This window comes from Schistocerca nitens, chromosome 8, assembly GCF_023898315.1.
Source record: "Schistocerca nitens isolate TAMUIC-IGC-003100 chromosome 8, iqSchNite1.1, whole genome shotgun sequence".
NCBI lineage: Eukaryota > Metazoa > Arthropoda > Insecta > Orthoptera > Acrididae > Schistocerca > Schistocerca nitens.
In genome coordinates this window covers 243978136-243999629 of record NC_064621.1, presented here as the reverse complement: position 1 = coordinate 243999629, position 21494 = coordinate 243978136, and the positions used below count along the sequence as shown (strand labels likewise).

Here is a 21494-nt window from a genome sequence, read left to right as displayed (position 1 = left end):
CCAAAGTTTTTATTTCTTCTCCGTGAATTTTAATTCGTACTCCAAATATTTCTTTTGTTTCCTTTACTAAATGCTCAATATACAGATTGAATGACATCGGAGGTAGGCTACAACCCTGTCTCACTCCCTTCCCAACCACTGCTTCCCTTTCATGGTCCTTGACTCTTATAACTGCCGTCTGGCACCTGTACAAAGTGTAAATAGCCTTTTGCTCCCTGTACTTGATCCCTACCACCTCCAGAATTTGAAAGAAAGTATTCCAGTCAACATTGTCAAAAACTCCAAATGCTAGAAATGTAGGTTTGCTTTTCATTAATCTACCTTGTAAGATAAGTTGTAGGGTCAGTATTGCCTGACATGTTCCAACATTTGTATGGAATCCAAACTGATCTTCCCCAAGGTCGGATTCTACCAGTTTTTTCCATTCATCTGGAAAAGAATTCATGTTAGTATATTGCAGCTGTGACTTATTAAACTGATAATTTGGTAATTTTCACACCTGTCAACAAATGCTTTCTTTGGAATTGGAATTATTACATTCTTCTTGAAGTCTGAGGGTATTTTGCATATCACATACACCTTGCTCACGGGATGGTAGAGTTTTGTCATGGCTGGCTCTCCCAAGGCCATCAGTAATTCTAATGGAATGTTGTCTACTCCCGGGGCCTTGTTTCGACTTATGTCTTTCAGTGCTCTATCAAATTCTTCATGCAATATCATATCTCCCATCTCATCTTCATCTACATCATCTTCCATTTCTATAATATTGTCCTCAAGTACATCACCCTTGTATAGACCCTCTATGTACTGCTTCCACCTTTCTGCTTTCCCTTCTTTGTTTAGAACTGGTTTTCTATCTGAGTTCTTGATATTCATACAGGTGGTTCTCTTTTCTCCAAAGGTCTCTTTAATTTTCCCGTAGGCAGTCTCTATCTTATCCCTCGTGATATATGCCTCTACATCCTTATATTTGTCCTCTAGCGATCCCTGCTTAGCCATTTTGCACTTCCTGTCAGTCTCATTTTTGAGACGTTTGTATTCCTTTTTGCCTTCTTCATTTACCACATTTTCATATTTTCTCCTTTCATTAATTAAATTCAGCATCTCTTTTGTTACCCAAGGATTTCTACTAGCCCTCATCTTTTTACGTACTTGATTCTCTGCTGCCTTTACTATTTCATCTCTCAAAGCTACCCATTCTTCTTCTACTGTATTTCTTTCCCCCGTTCTTCTCAATTGTTCCCTAATGCTCTCTCTGAAACTCTCTACAACCTCTGGTTCTTTCAGTTTATCCAGGTCCCATCTCCATAAATTCCCACCTTTTTGCAGTTTCTTCAGTTTTAATCTACAGTTAATAACCAATAAATTGTGGTCAGAGTCCACTACTACTCCGAGAAATGTCTTACAATTTAAAACCTGGTTCCTAAATCTCTGCCTTATCATTATAGACACCTTCCAGTGTCTCCAGGCCTCTTCCATGTATACAGCCTTCTTTCATGATTTTTAAAATAAGTGTTACCTATGATTAAATTATGCTCTGTGCAAAATTCTACCAGTTGGCTTCCTCTTTCATTCCTTATTCCTATTCCATGTTCACCTACTACTTTTCCTTCTCTTCCTTTTCTTACTATCGAATTCCAGTCCCCCATGACTATTAAATTTTTGTCTCCCTTCAATATCTGAATAATTTCTTTTATCTCATCATACATTTCTTCAATCTCTTCGTCACCTGTAGAGCTAGTTGACACATAAACTTGTACTACTATGGCAAGCATGGGCTTTGTGTCTTGGCTACAATAATGCATTCACTATGCTGTTCATAGTAGTTTATCTGGGCTCCTATTTTTTATTCATTATTTGACCTATTCCTGCATTACCCCTATTTGATTTTGTATTCATAACCCTGTATTAACCTGACCAGAAGTCTTGTTCCTTCTGCCACCGAACTTCAGTACTCCAACTATATCTAACTTTAACTTATCCATTTCCTTTTTTAAATTTTCTATCCTACATGCCCGATTAAGGGATTTGACATTCCCCACTTCGATCCGTTGAACGCCAGTTTTCTTTTTACTGATAATGATGTCCTCCTGAGTAGTCCCTACCTCGAGATCCAAATGGGGGACTCTTTTACCTCTGGAATATTTTCCCCAAGAGGACACTGTCATCATCTGACCATACAGTAAAGCTGCATGTCCTCGGGAAAAATTACAGTTGTAGTTTCCCCTTTCCTTCAGGTGTTCACAGTACCAGCACAGAAAGGTTGTTTTGGTTAATATTACAAGGCCATATCAGTCAATCATCCAGATTGTTGCCCCTGCAACTACTGAAAAGGCTACTGCCTTTCTTCAGGAACCACACGATTGTCTGGCCTCTCAACAGGTACCCCTCCATTGTGGTTGCAACAGCAGTACGGCTATCTGTATTGCCAAGGCACGCAAGCCTCCCCACAAATGGCAAGGTCCATGGTTCAGGGGGAGAGTAATACCTTATAGTGCCTAAAACATTTTCCATGGCCTTCCTGTGTTCAAGTATGATTAGGAATTCATATGACATCATTCCACTGCTTGATGTTTGACTTTCCAAGTTTCATATAAAATCCAAGTCTCATTTTCCTTAACAACACAAATGAATAATGTGTCATAATCTTTTTGGTATTTGTTTCAGAAATGAAGAGCAGCTCCAATTTGATGGTCTCTATTCAATAATTTGGAAACACAACAAGCACACGCTCTTTTGTGGCTTAGATGATCTTTGACCTCATCTTGTACAACTGAACTTGAAATTTCTGGTAGAGATGTACCATGTGAAGTAAAGTATCTGTATCTTGTGTTTATCACTTGAATATCTCCAAAATGAGTGATGACTAGCATTACAATGATCATCTTATAAATTCATTCTTCTTTCAATGAAAACTCTTCACCATTTTCTCACGGAAGACAAAGTCATTGCACTTTCCTCTGTGCACTGTTTCATTTGGCTGTAATTTTGTAAATGCTGAGTGTTCTCTGCATTCAAAAAGTGAATGACACCATATATATCACACTTGGCTGAATTTCCTGTTGTGAATGCTGAGGTTCATCTCCACATTTGCACCAACTTAGATAACTGTAGCAAACAACGGAAACTCCAGGTTGGAATATCAACAATATTAGGAAAAGAACAGATTGCTACTTGTAAAGATGACACATTGAGTTGCAGACAGGCACAACAAAAAGACTGTTACACATTTAGCTTTTGCCCACAGTGTTCATCTGAAAAGAGAACAGACCCCTGTGGAGTTGATACAATAAACTTTAACTTCTCTGCATCTTTGCCAGACAATGGAAATTCTGTATTTAAAATCTTTAGAATAGTCGAGTCTACACTGAAGTCGGAGACAGGGAATGATATATATTATGCAAAAAATGTTGCAGGCAAGTGGAATAATTTTTATAACACCTTCTTTGCCCATTCAGTCCAAGATGTCCAATTACTTTAAAAAATAAATATGCTCAAAACCACGTAAGACTGCCTTCAGAAGTGAAACAAGTGAAGGAGAAAATGTTTATTACTTGGAAAATATATAAAGAGTTCCCAGAGACATCAGCTAAAGATAACTACCAAACATGTCAAAAAGCCCATTAACAAGGGTTGTATACGTACTGCTACACCAAGAAAATTATACAACAAAAAACAGCAAACTTAAGTAACATTAGCAAATTAGTATTGCATTGTGTAAATGAGAGACTTGACAGACATCTAAGCCAACTGAGGACTGATAGTCTAAGCATTTTAGACCCTTACATAGTCAGTAACCCTTTTATTAACTCATTTTGGAGATCTTCAAGTGATAAACACAAGATACAGATACTTTACTTCACATGGTACATCTCTACCAGAAATTTCAAGTTCAGTTGTACAAGATGAGGTCAAAGATCATCTAAGCCACAAAAGAGCGTGTGCTTGTTGTGTTTCCAAATTATTGAATAGAGACCATCAAATTGGAGCTGCTCTTCATTTCTGAAACAATTCAAATAGCTTATGTGTGAATTCTAGTGCTGATGATTATACAACTCCTTTCCAGATACAAAAACCACAATATATTTATAAAACATATACAGCAGAAACAGACACAGTCAGAAACAAAACTGAGACTAAAGTCTCTACTAAAAAGATGCAAATGCAAACTCTTTCCTGTTCAGATTCACTTATTCAACGAAAGTTTGAATAAATGTGTGGTTTCAACTAAATTAGAATTTGCGATAATCAAACCACTGTATCAAAAACACAGTACAGACAAAGTCGAAAAGTACAGACCAATCTGTTTAATTCCAATCCTAAGAACAGTATTAAAACAAATTATACCACTGAGATAACTAAAATTTCTTGTAAAAAAAAACTGTTACAAGAAACCCAACATGGTATTAGGAAAGGCTACTCAGCAACATCTACCATATGTGATCTGATGCATACATTAACCATATGTGACCTGGTGCATACATTACTAAGTAATTAGATTAAAAATAAAGGGTGGCATATTTGTTCTTAGATGTGTCACATGCATTTGACACAGCATCTCATGAGCTACTACTAAATGAACAGGAAATTTGTGGTATCAGAGGAACAGCAAAAAGTTTCTTACAGTACCTACACAACTCATCAGGTCACACAAGTCACACACAAAGTGGGTAACATTATTTAAGAAGTACAGCTACAGTAGTTTCGTATACCCTAAGGGTCAGTTCTGGAGCCTTTATTATTTCTATTATGCAACGGTTATTCAGAAAGTAAGACCTGATCAGACAGAAAATGGAAACCAAAGTGAAAATTCAATGAAGCTTTGTATAGACGTGTTGGGCACACAGTATGTCTACTATGCCCGCCAGTTGTATCATATCACTATTTTCAGTTCTGAGAGCACAGTGATCATGTAAAGTGGACTCGAAAATAGTGTCTCCTGCCAAGTCATGGTGCCTGCCATGAGATATCACCTGGTTTTATGCAGCCCACATATTGTAACTGTCATGCATTTCCATCTTCACTGCAGCATACTGCAGGGACAATGAAGATGATCCTGTAGCATTTTCGATGGGAAGTCTTTGATCGCCCTCCCTCCATATAGCTTAGAGGTGCCCCCCCCCCTCCCCCCACTGATTCTCATCTTTGCTCACATGAACCCCTGGCTATGAAGATCAAATTTTGACACAGACACTGAGGTGCAGACCAGTGCAGAGAATTGGTGGAAAACACAGGTGGCTGCCTTCTATGACGTGTGCATTGGAACGTTGTTACAATGCCACACCAAATGTCTAATTAGGTGCAGCGACTATTTTAAAGAAATAGCTGGAAGGTGTAGCTAACTGTTGCAAATAAAACATTTTTAATTTTCACAGTGGTTTCCAGTTCACGACCAATCAGATCTTGCCTTCTGAATAGCCCTCGTATGTTAATGATCTACCCACTGTGCATAATAGCAAAGTACTTCACTATGCAGATGACACAAGAGTTGTTAATGAGGACGCAACAGGAATGATCTGGCCCCAAATTGTTCTGGTGTCTTTACTTGAATTGAAAAATTACTTAAAATATAATCACTTGCACCAAAACATTAGTAAAACATATCTAATGGACTTTCAACTATACCACCATCTTGATGGAGTCCAACTAACGTTGCATCTGATGATAGCAGAGAAATAAAATTGGATGATAAAATTGCTTTTCTTGGAGTAATGTTAGGTAAGCCTATCTCTTGGGAGCATCACATTGATCTCTTATGCCATAAAAGGGCATACTCACCATATAGAGGAGATATTGATTTGCAGACAGACACAACAAGAAGACTGCCATACATTTACACTTCTGGTAAAAAGGTGTTCTTTCAAAATAGAAAACACACACACACACACACACACACACACACACACACACACACACACACACACACACACACACCTCACAATCACTGTGTTTGGTCACTGTGGCTAGACTGCAGACAGCAACAGCACTAGTTGCAAAAGCAGTCTGGTGTGGGTGGTGGGGTTAAAGGAGGAGGCTGGGGTGGAGAGGGGGAGGGACAGCAAGGTAGGGGTGGGGGAACGTGTAGTGCTGCTTGGGCTGCTGTGGCTGGCCAGAGACAGTGGTCACATGTATGTGTGTGAGTTGTGCCAGTGTGAACGTGTTTTCTACTCCAGAAGAAGAGCCTTTGGCCAAAAGCTTAAATGAACGGCAATCTTTTCATGTGTGCCCATCTGCGACTCAACATCTCCTCTATGTGGTGAATATCATAATCTGTTGTTATTCCACCCTGGACTTTCCACTCTTTGAAAAATTAAGAAAACCAATTTATGCAATGATGACACTGTCACAAGTTCTGAATTTGAGCAAATAAGTATTAAACCCAATAGAGGGTACTGTTAGTTTTTTTAACTCAATGACAGATGTAATTTCAGAAATTTATACCAATGGAAAAAAAAGAAAAAAAAAAAGAAAACCTGTAACTGACCAGCACATAGTCATAAATATTATTCTTTATTTTTTCTTGTTGTATAGTAATGTTCTATGTATGTTCTTTTGACATGTTCCTAGTAATATTTATCATGAAACTGATCTATGGAACCAGTAAATATGTAACTAACTTTTGCTGGGGGAAAAGAGAGAGAGAGAGAGAGAGAGAAGAAGAAGAACTAACAGAACAACAATCATGTTAGATCAATCTTTTTAAGCTAAGTATACAAGTAATCAAGTCACACTTTGTGTTTCAAAACTCCTTAGATGTTGTAATAATCTCATTTAATTACATGAGAAAACATTAATTATGTCTAAAAAGTATCAGGCTGTGGTATTTTTTGACAGCAGGAATGTTACTTAATGAAGTGAAAATGTAGAACGGCTGGGTATATGTTGGAACATTAACTGTTACTGAAAACTACTGCTGAAGATATGGCGGAAGGAAATAACCAAAAAAACAGGCCTGGATATGAGTATATAAGATATATCACTGATGATGCAAGATGTGACAGACATGCTGAGGTGAAGAGGATATCTGGCAAATGATGGGAATGGGGAACTTCATCAAATCAGCTTTGTGGATGGTGACTTGAGTCAATAATATTGTGATGGTGTGTCCCAAGAGCCTACAGTAAAACAGTAAGTGGAGGCTTTTGATGTAATCTTACAGTTGCAGTGAAAGTGCACAATTAGCTTGCAGAATGTAATAAAATAATTTCAGATATTAAAATATCTTCAATAGTAGAAAAAAAGCCTACATTATATTGTTATATCTTACCCTTGGACGTGGTATAGCCTTTAGGGGTTTCTTTGAGCCCATTTTCTTCATAGCATTATAGTACTTCTTCTGATCCTCAGTCATGAACAATTCCAAAGAGCCACCTGCGTAAAGGAGGAAAAGAACTATACTTATTTGCCGAAACATTGCTCACATTTTAGCTCAAAAATTTTCCATTATTTTCATGGAAGATTTAAATCACAATTTTCTATTTGGAAAAAGGATAAACTTTCTAACAACCTTTCAGGTCAATTACTAAAGAAACAACACTTATTCCATTTAGCTGAAGACATCCAAATTAAGCCTGTGTGACATGATTTGTATTAAGAGTTCAGAAATAATTAAAGAACCATCTTCTCCATACCACATCCATCTACACAAACTCACACTTAGACACACACAGAAACAGGGAGAGGGAGAGGGAGAGGGAGGGAGGGAGGGAGGGAGGGAGAGAGAGAGAGAGAGAGAGAGAGAGAGAGAGAGAGATCAGAAGAGGAAAAAAATCTCAAGTTCAGTCACTAATGGCATAGATCACACTACAATCTTTAAACGTGATTTTAATACACAAACAAAAAGCCTCAGGAAGGTTAAATAGAATATGAATTATTTTCGCAATTTTTCCACTGTAGTGTTATGAAAATTTAGTTTGCAGCATAGATGAGGATTAGTAAATCTTTTGTTATGCTGTCAAGTTCTTTGGGTATCACACTAGTGCTGAAAGATGTTTCATTTTCATTTTCTGCATTTATAGAATATCAGTCACTGAAATGATCATTTTTAGTGCTGTTAATTCTTTATTTTCTCCTGCCTGTATCCAAATTCATATAATAATATTTCATTCCATCCATTAAAAACATGTTTTTGGCAAGAAGTTACTTTTCTTTCACTTAAAGGCTACTGCCAAAAGTTTTTCATTCTTTACTTATTCAAACCATCTACACATAAGGGAATTATGTTACAGTGAGAACAAACATGATTTATGGAACACAGTACTTTGTAAAGCCAATGTAAGAAACAATGGAGTACAGGTTGCATGTAGCACTGAACACACTAAAGGGGCAACAGTAATACAGGTTTCAGAATAGGCTTACACTCATTTGTGATTGCTTCAATAATACTGTTTCTTTGGCGGCTCACCAGAGCATGCAAGGGGGCTGAACAAGGTGGCCTCTATAAGCAGGCCTCTGGAAACATGCACATCATGAGTGAAGATACATCAGATTAGCCATAAATTGTAAAGAAGAACTTAATACAGTACAAAATGTCATATATATATATATATATATATATATATATATATATATATATATATATATATATATATATATATAATGCTGTAATTTGTGCTATACACGCACAAAATGGTAGAATACATTACGTAATTGTCATTCTATAACCAAAAGTTCAGGGCCTATATGTAATTATACAACATGTATCGATTGAAATACATCAAATATCTGATTAAGTAAACGAAATTAAAGCAAATGGTTTATTGCTGTACTTAATACATATGCTTTTAAAACATCAATTTACACATGTTATTTGTCTCGTTCTTTCTATAGTGAGCATGTTTCACATCTAAACATACTTAAAATCCATGTCTTAACAAATCTTTTACCCCAATACAACATTTCTTTTAGGGCATGAAATCTGTACTGTAACTTAATAAATATTACAATTTTTATTTACTTATCAATAAAATAAGAAGTTATAAGTCTCAATTCCAATAATAAATAATTTCTACTATACTGCTGTTGAATACTGAGAGGATGTGAACTGTTTTTACAGGAACTTACACATTTTCAGATTTTACTTAACTGTACCATCCTCAAAGACATTATTTTCTAAATGAAAAGCTTGTTTACTTCCACATCAGGTTCTTAAAATTTGACACTGGGAAATTCTTCTTGTTATTTTTTATTATTTTCATGATATTTCAGGATTTGTATATGAGTTTAGTTTGTGATTGAGTAAATTTTCCTTTATTTGTGTAAGGCTGTTCTCATTGTAAGTTATAGCACTCTGTCTTCTGTAAATCATATTTTTACTTTTATTTCACTTCTGTCCTTTCTTTCAGCCTTTATAGCTATGTGAATGGCATATGACTTTTCCTCATGACAATGTATCTTTCTTTGGTTTACAGTTTCAATGCTTATAAAGAAGTGTGAATGATTTGCTCTATTTCCATCAGACCCTAAAGTACAACAATAAAGAAAATCTCTGGATGGAAAAATATATGAAATAAAGAACTCCAGATACATCTATTTATGTGCATTATGTGCCTTGGAATATGGAGAGGAAGAATGCACAGAAGAAGAAGAAGACCCTGAAAGCTACAAAAAAGCACTTAAGGGCAAATATTATGTCAACTGAAAACAAGCTCTGGGCAGTAAAATGAAGGCACTGGAAGAAAATCAGATTTGAGACCTGACTGGTTTCCTAAAAGGAGAAAAGACCATACCTTGTAAATGTGTTTCTCACATAAAATTTAAACCAGATGGAAATGTTGACAAGTACAAGGCACAATTTGTGATTAAAAGATTTGATCTTTAGTCTAACAACAAAGTTATGCACATTTTGTTCCATTTTTTGTGTTGCTGTAACTCGATGCATCCACTCCATTTTTTATATGGGGACTTTGAACAAACTGTACATATGCAATAACCTGAGTGGTATAAAAAGGCAAAAGAAGCGAACACATGTTTACATATTAAGAATATTGTGATAAAAAGCTTATCATCATTCTCCACATGGTTCAAATTACAGATAAAGAGAACACTGACAACTTCACCAATGATTTGAAAGCTTATTTAAAAATAACGTTGAAACCAAAATCATTCTTCCTGGATTTTGATATTAAATGGTTTGGTAATGGTCCAGTATAAAATAAGTCAGAAAGCATACGAAATTAATGTATTGATGTGATTGTATTTTGAAGAATGCAAAGCTATTTTGTCATCTATGATGAAGGAAACAGACTTCAAATTCAGAAATTGACCATTTATGTAACTGACGACTGGAACACCTTATATTGCCTAAGGTATATATTGTCATTCAAGATACATTCTGCAGTCTAGGATACATGAAATAAGTATATTTTTGGAACACTTGATTTGAGCACTGTTTATCATCAAAATATGAACTGTAGTATATTTAACTGTCATAATGATGCAGTCACCTAGAACTGCAGGTCAGAGAAGACTTACCATATGGGATGAGAAGTCTTTCCTTCTCAACCTGTACAGTAAGTCTTCCCTGACCTGCGGTTCTGGGTGACTTTTGCGAAATCTACCCCTTTTCATAGACCTCCAGGGCTTTTCCTTCACCCTTTTTCCATCCCCTTCAACCCTTCTGCCTGAAGAAGAAGCCAAGGACTCCGAAATCTTGCCAATTACAACCGTCTTTTATGTGTGTTCTGCCATCACTTGATGAGTAGATTTTTTGTCTATACAGTTAAATAATTTTGTCAATAATTGATTGTCTTCATTCTTATAGACTATGATTAGCTGCTCCATTAGGTTCTGAAATAATTCATGCTGTTGGTCCTATTTCATGGCTAAATAAAAAACTATAATAGGCACATCTATCACTGAAGCAAACATTATTCCTTCAGATGATGATATCGAGGAAATCATCTGGCTGAGTAAGTTAATTCTGAGAACTTGGAAAGCTGAAACAAATATAAGTTCCCTCTCTTCAGACTGAAATGAAGCTACAGCAAGACTGACACACACACAGCTTCAAATTTCATCATCACACTAAACATATTAAGCACTCCATCATTTGAGAAAATATGATGGAACAGTACCCAGAGGCCAGTAATACTACAACACACAATACATTATCAGATACCACACTGAAAACTCTGAAATGACAAGAATATTGTTTTCATATGTTAAAATGGGAATCACTTAATAAATCTTTTAATTTCACATTATTTAAATAAGAGCAAGTGTTGAAGCTACACAGTTCATGTGTCATTGTATATTTCCATATATTTTTTGAATTGATCTGTAGAAGACGTTAGAAACAGTTGATGTGGAAGCAGATAGAAAGTTCTCACATTTACTATATCACCCTTGGGTATTATTTTTTGAATGAATAATACCGGGTTATTACAACTGATTGAAGCGATTTCACAGCTCTACAATAACTTTATTATTTGAGATATTTTCACAATGCTTTGCACACACATACAAGAACTCAAAAAGTTTTTTACGCATTCACAAATGTTCGATATGTGCCTCTTTAGTGATTCGGCAGACATCAAGCCGATAATCAAATTCCTCCCACACTCGGCGCAGCATGTCCCCATCAATGAGTTCGAAAGCATCGTTGATGCGAGCTCGCAGTTCTGGCACGTTTCTTGGTAGAGGAGGTTTAAACACTGAATCTTTCACATAACCCCACAGAAAGAAATCGCATGGGGTTAAGTCGGGAGAGCGTGGAGGCCATGACATGAATTGCTGATCATGATCTCCACCACGACCGATCCATCGGTTTTCCCATCTCCTGTTTAAGTAATGCCGAACATCATGATGGAAGTGCGGTGGAGCACCATCCTGTTGAAAGATGAAGTTGGCGCTGTCGGTCTCCAGTTGTGGCATGAGCCAATTTTCCAGCATGTCCAGATACACGTGTCCTGTAACGTTTTTTTCGCAGAAGAAAAAGGGGCCGTAAACTTTAAACCGTGAGATTGCACAAAACACGTTAACTTTTGGTGAATTGCGAGTTTGCTGCACGAATGCGTGAGGATTCTCTACCGCCTAGATTCGCACATTGTGTCTGTTCACTTCACCATTAAGAAAAAATGTTGTTTCATCACTGAAAACAAGTTTCGCACTGAACGCATCCTATTCCATGAACTGTTGCAACCGCGCCGAAAATTCAAAGTGTTTGACTTTGTCATCAGGTGTCAGGGCTTGTAGCAATTGTAAACGGTAAGGCTTCTGCTTTAGCCTTTTCCATAAGATTTTCCAAACCGTCGGCTGTGATACGTTAACTCCCTGCTTGCTTTATTCGTCGACTTCCGCGGGCTACGCGTGAAACTTGCCAGCACGCATTCAACCATTTCTTCGCTCACTGCAGGCCGACCCGTTGATTTCCCCTTACAGAGGCATCCAGAAGCTTTAAACTGCGCATACCATCGCCGAATGGAGTTAGCAGTTGGTGGATCTTTGTTCAACTTCGTCCTGAAGTGTCGTTGCACTGTTATGACTGACTGATGTGAGTGCATTTCAAGCACGACATACGCTTTCTCGGCTTCTGTCGCCATTTTGTCTCACTGCACTCTCGAGCACTCTGGCAGCAGAAACCCGAAGTGTGGCTTCAGCCGAACAAAACTTTATGAGTTTTTCTACGTATCTGTAGTGTGTCGTGACCATGTGTCAATGAATGGAGCTACAGTGAATTTATGAAATCGCTTCAATCATTTGTAATAGCCCTGTACATGGGGGCAAAGACAAAACAAGAAGAATAAGAGAAATCTGGCAATAATTATTACTAAAAAGTTGCCCAGTTTTGCAAACTTTTTGTGTGCACAAAAAAATTCACAATCATGGTTCACAGAGTTTGGCAACTGTCTTAATCATTTAATTTTGGTTGCACAGTAGAATGGCCTCGCTGGCTCATATAATTTCAATGATTTCAAGATGCTTAGGTACTGAATTTAAAGCCAGAATCTCAACAGATAAAGTCATCAATTAACTGTATGTGTCCAGAAGGTACGGATTTATTTCTGATATTACGTGTAAGAGAGAAACAGTGTACAGAATACACAGAAGAATTAAAATATTTTGATGATCATTTTATACCCAAAATGAATGTAATCTATGAGCAACTGACATTCAATTAATGATTTCAGTGTGAGGGAGAATCTATAGATGATTTCATCACTGTTTTGTTTGATGTATGACCTTCCTGAATATTGTCAATTTGATGGAATGGAGGATGGCCAGACTCGCAATGAAATCATTGTAGGTATCCTTGGTCAGAAAATAATTGAAGCATTGTGACTGAGCATTGCAATTATCATCTAATCTTATAAAACAAAGTGCACAAGTGAAAGAACAGAAGAGATTGTGGATGATGAAGTGGCAATCCACAGCCAGCATATGAATGCCCAACAACAAGGACGAGATACCATAAGTATAAGAAAAAAATTGTTATTTTAAAAAAAAATTCATAACAGTAGTATAGACAATACAATTTATTGTGCTACTTAAGTACAAAACTTATTTTTTGACCTAATTAGCAAATCAAAGTTGTACACAACAACTTCAAATATGTGGGGATGGGTGGAACCTAGAATGAGTTGGACATGATACCAAATTTCCAGGGAAGCTTCACAGCTATTATAGGGGACAAAAAACATGCCTTTCCAGAGAAACAAAACAAAAATTCTTAGATGATAAACTGTCACTATAACCATAAAAATCACTTTATAATGATAATAAAAATTTATTGCAATCACTGAAATTCATCTATGAAACATCAGTTATAATGGAAGCTATATATCACAGAGGACTATGTGCTGCTAGACACAGACACAAGTGAGTAGCTTAGTGCCGTGAAAACAGTTGCAATTAATAGAGTATATTCACGCAAAACAAACAAAATGGTAGCCCCACCAAGTAATATGTATTTCAAATTGTTCACAGTTTTCATAGTTCCATATAACATAACCCTGAAACAACACACTGTGGTGTGTGTTTTGATCACACTTAAGCCAAAGTGCATTAATATGTGAAATTAGAAGGAATCTTGACAGCATGGTATGTCTTGGGAGTGATTGAACTGGTAGAGGAATGATGCAGTGATGCACAGCAATTGTATTGGCTCCAAAATCAACACTAAAATATCAATATGTTTGTGGGCTATGTGAGACTAATCAAAATCTTCAATAACATGTTTTATGGTGTCTAAGTATTGCAAAATCTAAAGCAAAATGGATGTTATGTTTACTCTTTGCTTTTCAGTTTGACAATTCTATGTATACTTTCAATTGTCAAGTTGTACTTTTTTAACTGTGGGAATAAAACCAGTTAGTTACAGTTTGTGTGTATCCCTGAATCATTTACTTCTTGAATGATGGAAGAATCCAACATCACTACATTAAATGAGTCTAAATGGAAAAAAAAAAAAATGCTTTTACATCTACAAGAGGATTTGCAAAAGCAGTTTAATGATTGTCACACTTAAATTACAACATAAAATGATGCAATGCTGTCTCTGCAAACTGAGAGACAGACTGTAAATACAACGAACAGTTCACCCACCTAATCTAGTATAGTTTCCTCTCTGTTGATGGAAACGCGAAATCCAAAGTTTTTATCAGATAAACCAGAACTGTGGTTCACAATGTTAGATTTAATGTTATTGCATAACAATGTTACTAGCAATCACACTGTGGCAGTTAACAGCTTGGATGCCTAGGTGGTTGAAATGATTTTGGAAATTAATAAAGTCACCCTTGCAGCAGCAATATCGCCACTTGAGGGACACTTAGCCAGATTTGTTAACAGATGGATTAACACATGCAGCAAGTATTACAGCTTGACCGAATTGGTGATAGAACACTGCCGGTATTCTGGTGCCATCTAAGAGGCATCATTGTGGAAGAAGCAATATCAAAGACAATGCTACATCATGTATGGCTAGTACAACTACCACAACCAGTAAAGACGGATGTGTTGGCATGTAAGAAAACTGACATTTAATCTTTATTTTTCAATTGCAAACAGGTGAATACTTTGTTGGTGAAGCAAGTGGCTAATGGCAATGTAAAGCAGATAGGCATTCATCCGACCAGCAGAATCCAACATAACAGCTGAACGGTACATGTGAAACAACCTCACCCAGTGTGCTGGTATCACAGGCATTTTGGTGATCACCTCAGAAGGTGCACATCTTTATGTGCATTCCAAAATGGCCACAGCTTCCTGCAGTAGATACATTAGGCCAGACTGTTCCACAAGAGTGCCGAATAGTAACAAATGAGCCATCACTAGTCATGGAAGCATTGTAAATGATCTAAGCAAAAATAACTAAAACACAGAGCTCTATATTAGCCCAGTTATTAATGGCAAACCGACCATGACCACACATGCAATGAATTGCATTGCTTATTTACATTATAGTGCTGTTTGAATGTGAAGGATAAGAAGGCAAACTGCTGCTATCTTATTGACTCATGTTCAGATGTAAGTATGCTAACATTCAGATGGAGCAAAGCTACAACAAGGAGCACACTTCTCCATCTTACAGAAGCCAACAACTCACCTGTTATAACATATGGTGATAGACAAGTGACAGTTGACCTGGGTTTCAGTAAGAAGTTCAAATAGAGGAATGTGCTAGCTAATGTCATTGAGCTAATATTGGGAGCAGATTTCATTCAGTGCCATTGACAGGAAATCAATCTCAGGATGGTTCAGATTAAGATAGGCAATGAGGTGGTCACAGGTACTACAGGCAGCAGTGCTACCAATGCCATCGCCTCATCGAATAGTTCAGTTGTACCATGGGCCAGCCCAGAAGAAGTCAGCCATTTAGATACAGTACTGCACACCACAGTGCACCACAGCAAGACAATACCCTGACAACCAATCACTGAATAGCCATGGTTTTTTAATAGATTGGATCCTGACCATTTGCTACAGCAAAGGCAGAATTTGAATAAGTGATGCAACCAAGTTCCATCTGCAGATCTGGTAGCCTGTGGACACCACCACTACATTTAGCGAAAAAGGAAGCAGAGAACATCATGCTTTTAACTTAGGTACCATTTCCAAATGCTACACTACGTGAACAAAAGTATCCAGACACCTAGCTGAAAATGACTTACAAGTTCGTGGCACCCTCCACCGGTAATTCTGGAATTCAATATGATGTTCACCTACCCTTGGCCTTGATGACTGCTTCCACTCTCACAGGCATATGTTTTATCAGGTGCTGGAAGGTTTATTGGAGAATGGCAGCCCATTATTCACAGAGTGCTGCACTGAAGAGAGGTATCGATGTTGATCGGTGAGGCCTGGCTCGAAGTTGGTATTCCAAAACATCCCACAGATGTTCTATAGGATTCAGGTCAGGACTCTGTGCAGGCCAGTCCTTTAAGGGGATGTTACTGTCATGTAACCACTCTGCCATAGGCTGTGCATTATGAACAGGTGCTTGATCGTGCTGAAAGATGCAATCGCCATCCCCGAATTGCTCTTCAACAGTGGGAAGCAAGAAGGTGCTTAAAACATCAATGTAGGCCTGTGCTATGATAGTGCCACACAAAACACATGACCACACCATAGAACCACCGCCTCCGAATTTTACTGTTGGCACTACACACGCTGGCAGGTGACATTCACCAGGCATTCACCAGACCCATCAAATGGCCACATTGTGTACCGTGATTCGTTACTCCACACAACGTTTTTACACTGTTCAATCGTCCAATGTTTATGCTCCTTATACCAAGCGAGACATTATTTGGCATTTACCAGCATGATGTATGGCTTATGAGCAGCCGCTCGACCGTGAAATCCAAGTTTTATCCCCTCCCGCCTAATTGTCATAGTACCTGCAGTGGATCCTGATGCAGAGTTTGGAATTCCTGTGTGCTAGTCTGGATAGATGTCTGCTTATTATGCATTACGACCCTCTTCAACTGTCAGCGGTCCCTGTCAGTCGACAGACGAGGTCAGCCTGTATGCTTTCGTGCTGTATGTGTCCCTTCATGTTTCCGCATCAATATCACATTGGAAATAGTGGTCCTAAGGATGTTTAGGAGTGTGGAAATCTTGCATACAGACGTATGACACTAGTGACACCCAATCACCTGACCACGTTCGAAGTCTGTGAGTTCTGTGGAGCACCCCATTCTGCTCTCTCATGATTTATAATGACTAGTGAAGTTGCTGACATGGAGTATTTGGCAGTGAGTGGCAGCACAATGAGCTTAATATGAAAAACATACGTTTTTGGGGGTGTCCGGGTACTTTTGATCACATTGTGTACATGTCTTTTTCATCCACCCAGCTTCCATTAGGACACCATCTTTGTTTTTTTCTACCTCTGAAAAACAAGGAAAGAAATCTTTGATCCATCTATTGTCCCTTCACACACCTCCATTTCCTTTTCACTACATTCACAATTTCATCCTCCACTCCAGTCTGTTACCTGATCCATTTCAAGCATAATTTCTGTGGCTCACTGCTGTAAGTCAAAACTGCTGTTAACAATTATTGTAAACTTTCTGTTACAGTGTTTATTTTGACTACTTTATTTGTAGTACGTTAAATGTAAATGATTTTAGGCCTGTTATTATTAGTCATAAAACTTTATTTTAAAACTTGATTTATTAAGCTCTTCAGTGAATTGTTAGTGCTATTCACTTACGTTCGATTAACACGTATCTATGCTTCCCAAGTTTAGGGATTTAATTGCTGCCCCTAGGACTGCTGATAATAGTTTCGGTGATATGGAAACATCTTACTTTATTTTCCTTTTTATCCTGTAGAAAACTGGAGCTTATATTTTGCAGTATATTAACACAGATTCAATGGTTGTTAGCACAAATTGAGTTGATATTTTATCAACAGCTTTCTCAAAATCTCCAAATCTAAGTGAACTGGTAAGTCAAAGTCGCTCCACTCTGTTCACAACCTACAAGTTGTCCTTTGTTCTAGTTCCAAGTTTAGCCTATGCTTTTTGTGCCTAATATTGGTGGTTCATAATTTTACTGAATATGCATATTATCAAGAGGAGGCTATAGTTTTTAATGTTGTTTTCTCCTTTCCCATTGTTTTAAGTTAAATAAATATAAAATGGGGAGTACATATTGCTGAAAGATACACAAGGGTGTTGGTGTAAGCATTTTAGTTAAGAAATAATGTTTAGTATGAGAAAGTTGATTATGTAACCTCACCGGACAAACAATTAGTTACCCCCCCCCCCCACACACACACACAGAAATCATTAAAAGTATCATTTAATACTGTGTAATTGACAACTGGCTGGGTGTGGTGAGGTAGTGGGTCCAAAGTCCAATATTTTCACTGAGCCACGCGCTCTGGATTTGATCGTGCAATTCCACCAAATTGCGGGGGTGCTAATGTTGGCATTTTACCCAATCTTAAAACGTGTCACACACATTTTCTATAGGGTTCCAGTTACGTGATTTTGCAGGCCAATGGAGATGTGATACTGTGGGTGAGTAAACAGAAAACTAGTCACACATTTTTCAAGTCCTATGAACTTTGCATTTGTCATCTTGAAAAATAGGGATATCAACAAAATACTGATCATACAGGTGTTGACTGAAAGGTAGCACCTGATCCTTCAGAACGTTTAAATAAACATGGCAGTTCATGTTAGTGGTCACTTCAGTCAGTGGGTCCAGACCTTGCACGCATTCAGAATGAAGTGCTTAATTTGGTCTTTGATGCGCTCAGCGAAATGCATCATGTAAATATATGCAAAGAAGTGATACGTCAGACCACATTACATTTCACCAATCAGATACTGTGAATGTTCGATGATTTCTACCCCACTGATCATGTACAGGCTATAGCCTCTATCAAGGTGACTCCTCTCACTAGCAGGTTGTGATGGACTTTCATTTGCTGCCTGCAACAATTCCTGTCAGGTTTGGAAGTGGTTTTGATTTACAAGCTCTGAAACACATCTGTGGTCCCTCTCAGTAAGGCTCTTTTTTTTACTACAATTCTGACATCGTGTTTCATGGCTACCGCTACCTTAGGCACACTGACCAGTCCACCATGAAACACCAACAAATCGAGCACAACATGTAGTCAGATACATACAATGTCCACCTGAAACATAAATGTCCCACTGCCTGCTACTTCCATATGCTGACATAGACATTTTGCATTTGGCACTGTTAGCTGCAACAGGCAGAAGACAGGTTTTGTTGGTGCTACAAATTTTAGCAATTTTGATTGAGATAAATTCATTCTGCAATGTTCTTCTTCAGCACACCAGTGCAGAAGTGTGCACAGAATCAACTAAGAGAAAATTCCATACATTAAGTGCATTTATTTATACATAAAAGCTGACACAGAAATTTTTCTTTTTGTGTGTCCATGTGTACAGGATCGTGAGCCAATTAAAGTTCTAAATTTGCATATTTTACTGTTTGTGTCGTATATGTGTAATTTGTCACTTTTTGCATCAATACCTGTTTGTATTGTGACATTTTGTGTATTTTTGAACATTCAAGGGTGCCGTGATAAACACATATTGTTATCATCAATTGCAGGATTAAACTTAATTGTGCTCTTTTAAAATTTTTGAGAAAATCAGGTGTATCCTCATTCAACACAACCATTCTCTAATTCCGTTGCACAATTATGTGAGAAATGGTTATTTTGAGAATTTTCGGACACTTAAAAAACTATATTTTCATAAGTTACCAGTATGAGTGTTTTAGATACATAATTTATTTCACAGCAAATCAGTATTTGTGGCTCACAGTTCTGCCGAAGCATATATTACACCTGAAATTCATGCTATATCAGCGCAAAAAAATGTGCATTTTTGAGAATTTTTGCAAGCTACCATTGTCCTTTGCATAATCTATGGGCAATTTTTAGCAAATTGGGATTTGTGACTTAGTTATTGTAGCAGATTTTCTAACTAACATATTGTGTTGCATCTAGTTTGCCCTTAAAGACGAGTACTCCTATACATTATCTGCATTGTCCTATACATTAGCTGCATTTATTGTAAATTAACACTGTTTTTGAGTTTGCTAACGACTATAAGTAACCTGAAAACATTTTAGGAAACTAGTAGCTTTTACCACATGTTTTTGTATTGCGGTAATAGAAATCTCGTTTTGTGTACTTGCTTCAAGTCTAATAGGGAATCAGCAACTTTTTAGCTCAACAGATTAAAAGATAATCTACAGGCTTAATTTAAAGTTATTTGTTCACTGCCTTATAATACACTGCACCAGTCAGAATGCGGCCACACTGTGAATGCTGTTCTCAAACACGGACGAGTTGGTTGATGTTTGTAAGCAGCTGGAAATCACCCTGAATACTGCCAAACAACTGGCAGGTGCTGCAAATCATTGTGCTGGAAGAGCTCCTGAGAGTCGTGTACCTTGACACCAGCTCTACCTCAAGTACTATCCTCTCCCGTGGATATTGTCACCTCTGCGCAAAGCAGAGAATTTGTCATTACTCGTCCACTTGACTGCAAGTGGCTTGTCAATGGTAGATGTAGGCATCCTGTTTAAGGTGGACAAGGACCAGGTAGGGCTCACAATGTTGTACCAATCCCCCTAACTACGCATGAGTTGTGTTTGTATGAGTGTGCGTGTGTATGTTGTCCAATTCTGATGAAGGACTGTTTGGCCGAAAGCTTTGTTTGACAGTCTTTTAGATGTGCCTCTCTATGACTCAGCACCTCTGCTATATGGTGAATAGCAACTATCCTTTTCATAATATTGTCATTATTCCATTATGGATTTCCCATTGCTAGTTATACCGCCTCATTTTTGTGCCTTTCACTGTCCTGTACATCTGAGTGACAAGACCCAACTAAGATCAAGGGTAAATTTCCTGATTTTTTTTCCCTTTTCTAATCTGATTGAAATGTGATTAACTTGGTATGTGATGGGTATTTTTATTCAGATAACTCGGGGGGGGGGGGGGGGGGGGGGAGTGCTTTAGGGTTCACCACTCACTTGAGCTGCAGACATGAAGTCATATTATGAGTTAGTTCAAGATATATTCCTAGAATACAATAAGAATGTGAATAGAGTGAATAAAGTTATGCATTGAAATGAACAAACTGCATGACCTACAGATGACCACTGTGGAGAACAAATGCGAACAAAAAGAAGTTTCCCATTTAATGAGATCTGATGCCTACAGATCACTAGCAGAAATAAGCTCACTGGACAAAAAATTAGTCACCCCTACAGAAATAATTACAAGCATCATTTAATTTCACTAACAGATTTGATAACCACCTAGATTCATTCACCAAGTAAGCCCACGAGTCTGTGCAGATACACCACATCCAGATTAAGCCAATCACTGAGGATTTGATTGCCCTATTCCACTAAATTGTGAGGATGTTGATATTGTCATTTTACCTGCTGTTCCAAAATGTCCCAGATATTTTCTTTACGGTCATGTCAAGCGATTTTGCAGGCCATTCAAGATGTAATAGGGTTGGAGACTGTTCACAAAACCAGTCA

At 37.6% G+C, this 21494-nt stretch overlaps 1 protein-coding gene across 1 annotated transcript in view; it reads right to left on the bottom strand.

Moving 5' to 3' along the window:
• The window catches only part of LOC126199501 (sodium channel protein para-like), a 416386-nt gene that overhangs the window by 105728 nt on the left and 289164 nt on the right, over positions 1–21494 (bottom strand). The window contains exon 20 of the mRNA XM_049936424.1: positions 7268–7371. Within this exon, the coding sequence (XP_049792381.1) occupies positions 7268–7371 (104 nt within the window). The remainder of the gene's footprint in view (positions 1–7267; positions 7372–21494) is intronic.